Consider the following 4127-nt stretch of genomic DNA (forward strand, 5'->3'; position numbering starts at 1 on the left):
GGTTGTTACTGAGTTTGAGGATGCGGAGGGTGACAAGGGGGGTCAGCAGCCCAGCTGGCAGCTCGGCCAGGACATTCTGAGAGAGGTCTAGGGTCTGGAGACGCCAGAGCGGGCGGAAGATGCTGGGGGGCAGTGCCTCAATCTTGTTCCCTGGCAAGCGCAGGTCCTGCAGGCAGCTTGTGGCAGTGAAGAGCCCCGGCTGCAGGGAGCGGATGGCGTTGGCACCCAGGGAGAGCTTCCTGAGGCTGGGCAGCCCTGCCAGCACCCCCAGGCTGACCGCTGGCAAGGGGTTGCCCGACACCTCCAGCTCAGCGAGGCTGGGCAGCCCCCGAAAGGCACCGGCCTCCAACTCCTGGATGTTGTTGTGGAGAAAGACCAGCTTGGTAAGGGTGGTGCTGGGACCCAGGGCTCCGCTGCGGATGCTGCTCAGGGCCGTCTCCACAAAGAAGAGCTGGGTGGCATTCCCTGGCAAGCCTGCCGGGATCTCCCGCATCTTCTCATCCGAGCAGAAGACTTTGGAGATGTCGTAGCACTGGCAGGTAGGAGGGCAGGGTGGGGGCAACCCCCCCACCAGCAGGGACCCCAGCCCCAGCAGTAAGTAGACCACCAGCCTGCACTGGAGAAGGAGACGAGCCTCATCCCCCTGCCCCGCTGAGGCAGAAATCTGCACCCACAGGTGGGTGCTGCTGGGAAAGGGGCTTCTGCAGCCAGAAATGCAGCAGGAGCAACCCCTGGGGCACCACCAGCATGGGGAACTGCTCTGGCCATGGTGCATCCCTCCAGCTGCAGCTGCCCCCACCACTCCAGTGCTCTCCTTATGGGAACAGAGAGCGCTTCCCTCCCAGATCTTTCCCACCTGCCCCATGCAGTCGGTTGGGGCTCTTACCTGCACCCTAGCCCCACTCTAGCCTGCCCTGAGACAGCCAAGGTTGTGCCACGCTCACAAAAGCTCCCCATGTCCTGCTGAGCAGTGGTCGCAGTGGGACCTGTGTGGTCCCGTGGGGGTCTCTGGGGAACCTGTGGCCTCACAAGATGTCTCCACTGGCACAAGGCGGGGGGCACATGTGAAGCACGGGGATGTGCTGCACACATTGGGTGATGGGGACAACACTGCAGCTCTGCACTCAGCGATGAAAGGAGAGGCTCCACCAGTTGTATTTCTAACTGCCCATCAGGTACCTCTTTCTCCACAAGCACCCAGAGCAGCATCAAAGCTGTCTGAGCAATATTGAGCTTGACCAGACGCCTGTTCCCCGCCCACGGGAGGCACTTTTGGAGGTAATGGCCTCCAGACCTCTGCCAGTCCCTCCCAGCCTGGGACACCTGCCAGTGCCGCTGCATGATGGGGATGCTGCCTGCCCCACAGCGATGCCCACCTGCAGACACCCCACACAACTGGGGCTATCCTGGACTTATGCCGGTGCTCGAGAGCAGTGCTGGGCTTGGCTTCTCCTTTCCGCCATCTCACTTGTTTTCACCAGAGCCAACAGTGGCTCCCCCCCATCCCAGGCTCCCCAGACGACCCAAGCAGCATGGCCACCACTTACCGAGCGTGGCATCGTGGAGACTGCCACCGAGCTCACGGCAGATTTGCAGGGACGCCACTCACCAAGATGGGACGATGTTTTCTGGGGCGGATGCGAAGCCGGCCAACGAGCTGTTCCTGCTCGGGCGGAGCTGCCCCTTGCTGCTTATCGGCAACAACAACCTGTGTCCTTGGAGCACTTCGAAAAATAGCCTGGCCCCAGCAGGACTGGAGATGAGGCCAGAGGCAGCTGCCAGTGAGCATCCTGACAGGGAAGCAGGGTCCCGGCCCCGGATGTCCATCAGCCCAGAGATGGTAGCAGAGCGTTGCCGTCACAGGTCCACCAGCCCCACGCTGAGGTCAGCACGCTCGCTTCCAGCAGCCCCCTGCGAGACTCCCAGGACTTGATCAAATCTCACTGGGAAATGGTGCTAGCAAAAGTCTTCTGCATGAAAGAGGGGACCAGGCACAGTTTAGCCAGGTAAAGCCATGCCATGGGGAGGGGATCACCCTGGGACCATCATTTTGAGATGCACCGAGTGTTTTGCAGCCCATGCCATGCACCCAGCCAGCAGTGGGATGGCCAGAGGGACCTGTGGATCAGCTGGGCTCCTGGGAAGCTTGCCACCTTCCCAGGGGAGCAGCATACACCACCACCACCTTGCACGGGCCTGTGTTTGAATGGACTGGGGAGGCAGCAGACGTGGAGGCACCCTCGGGGACAGGAGTAGAAACACTTACGTTCTGATGTAGCAGACGGTGATACACGGAGAAAATCAGCTGACACAAGCCAATGGCAGCCAGCTCTAAAAGGAGCCAAGCAAGCTGCCACCAGCCTGGAGTGGGGCTGAGGAAACCCTGGGGGCTTTGCCCCAGGGAGGGGACTGCACAGGAGTCAGTCAGTGTCTCTGCCTTGAAGCTCTCACAGGTCTCAGCTCACTTTCCAAAAGCCATCCTGCTGTTGTTGGATGGCTGAGCCCTCCTTGGTCCCTCACCCCAGGTTGGAGCCTAGGGACCAGCCCGGGCTCTGCAGCACAGCCCACCAACCCTTTCCCAGTCCCACCAGCCTGTACAGGCTTCTCCTCAACACAGTAACATCTCTTAGCAGAGGAAATCAAATGCAGCTCTTGTCCCTGCTGGGTCATTCCCTGGCTGCACACCACAGAGGAGCAAATAAACAGCTCTTTGCACTGGAGGTGGAAAACCGCACTTTAATGGAGATGTCACAGAGTAGCACCCAACACCCCCGCGTCTCCTGCTGCTGTGCAGGCCCCAGCCCAGAGGAGGTCCCATGGTGTGCACAACCATGGAGCTGCTTGTGCCAGCGCTGGCTCCTGGGGTGCTGTGAGCAGCCAGCACTATGGGGTGCACAAGCATGACCCCTGAGGCACGGCAGTGATCCCAGGCAGCCTGGTGCCACCGCACCACATACAGAGGTGAGCCAGACCCCTCTGTGGCCAGGCCACGGCTGGAGGAGGCAGGGAGGCTGCTGGATGCGGGTGCTGCGGGGGGGACAGCACAGCACCACCTGCAAATGGGAGAGCAGCCAGCGCTTGCTGACCCCCGCTGCACGCTGCCAGCATCCCCGCTGCCCGAGGGCTGCGAGCAGGAGCAGGACTGGGCACGGACAGGAGGACACTCAAGAGAGGAAGAGGAAGAAGCTTTGCCAGGCAGAGCAGGGCCAGGCTGCCCACTAGCTGGTGGAGGATGCAGGAGGGTATGGAGGCAGCAAGGGCCAGAGATGGGGTGCAGCAGAGGCAGCCCTGGCGTGCTCCAGCACCCTGGGAGCCTCTGCCAGACCCTGGCACACACTGCGCACCCATTGTCCCAACCCTATAATTCTCTTGCAAGGCCCCGGCCACCCATGAAGTTCAGGCAGCGGTACAGCACAGGAGGGTCAGCACCAGTGTGCAACGAGGGCTTGGGGGGCTGCTGCTGCACCCAGATGGCAGGACACTGCCCTGTGGCTCTCCTGGCAGGAGATGCACAAGCAGGAGATGCTCGGGGCAGGGGAAGATGCCGGCTGTGCCCCGGCCCGCCCTGTCTTGGACGCGGCCAAGTCACCAGGGTGTGCCAGCCCAGCAGCAGCACCAGGCCTTGGCAGCCCAGCCCTGCGGCGATTCCCGCCCAGACGCCAGTGAGCTACAAATCAGCACAAGGACACGTGGTTCTGCTGCGGGCCAAGGTGCTCGCTCAGCTCCTGGCCCTGTGAGAGAGCTGGCACGGGCCTGTCTGGGCAGGGCAGGGGCCAAAGGCATGGTGGGTGGGAGGGAGATGGGGAAGAGGGGCTAGGGGTGGGCAGTGCCAGGGTGGGCAGCGCTGGAGGGGATGCTGTGAGATGAAGGATGGGGAAGTCCTGTTGTTTGGGGTAAGCACCATCATGGCCAAGCTGTGGCTCTCTGCCTGAGGGGTCCCTCTCAGCACTCCATATCCCAGCTACTGTCCTCAGGCACAGAATGGGCAGGAGGGGCTGGGGACAGAGGGCAGCTGTGAGGAGTCACCCAGGAGGACACCCTGCTGCAGAGCAGGGACAGGGCAAAGCAGAGCAGGACAGGGGGACACGCAGCACGCGGGGCGATGCTGGGCCATCTCAGGCACAAAG

At 62.2% G+C, this 4127-nt stretch overlaps 1 protein-coding gene across 1 annotated transcript; it reads right to left on the minus strand.

Moving 5' to 3' along the window:
* Positions 1 to 9: 9 nt before the first annotated feature.
* Positions 10 to 1559, minus strand: LOC104538382 (carboxypeptidase N subunit 2-like; the record flags this gene model as incomplete). Its single annotated transcript, XM_010181568.1, has 2 exons — positions 1548 to 1559; positions 10 to 532 (listed from the first exon to the last, which is right to left on the minus strand). Coding segments are annotated over exons 1-2 (535 nt in total), but the record flags the coding sequence as incomplete, so codon positions are not given.
* Positions 1560 to 4127: the final 2568 nt, after the last annotated feature.

The sequence above is a fragment of the Mesitornis unicolor genome, unplaced genomic scaffold, assembly GCF_000695765.1.
Source record: "Mesitornis unicolor isolate BGI_N332 unplaced genomic scaffold, ASM69576v1 scaffold32373, whole genome shotgun sequence".
Classification (NCBI taxonomy): domain Eukaryota; kingdom Metazoa; phylum Chordata; class Aves; order Mesitornithiformes; family Mesitornithidae; genus Mesitornis; species Mesitornis unicolor.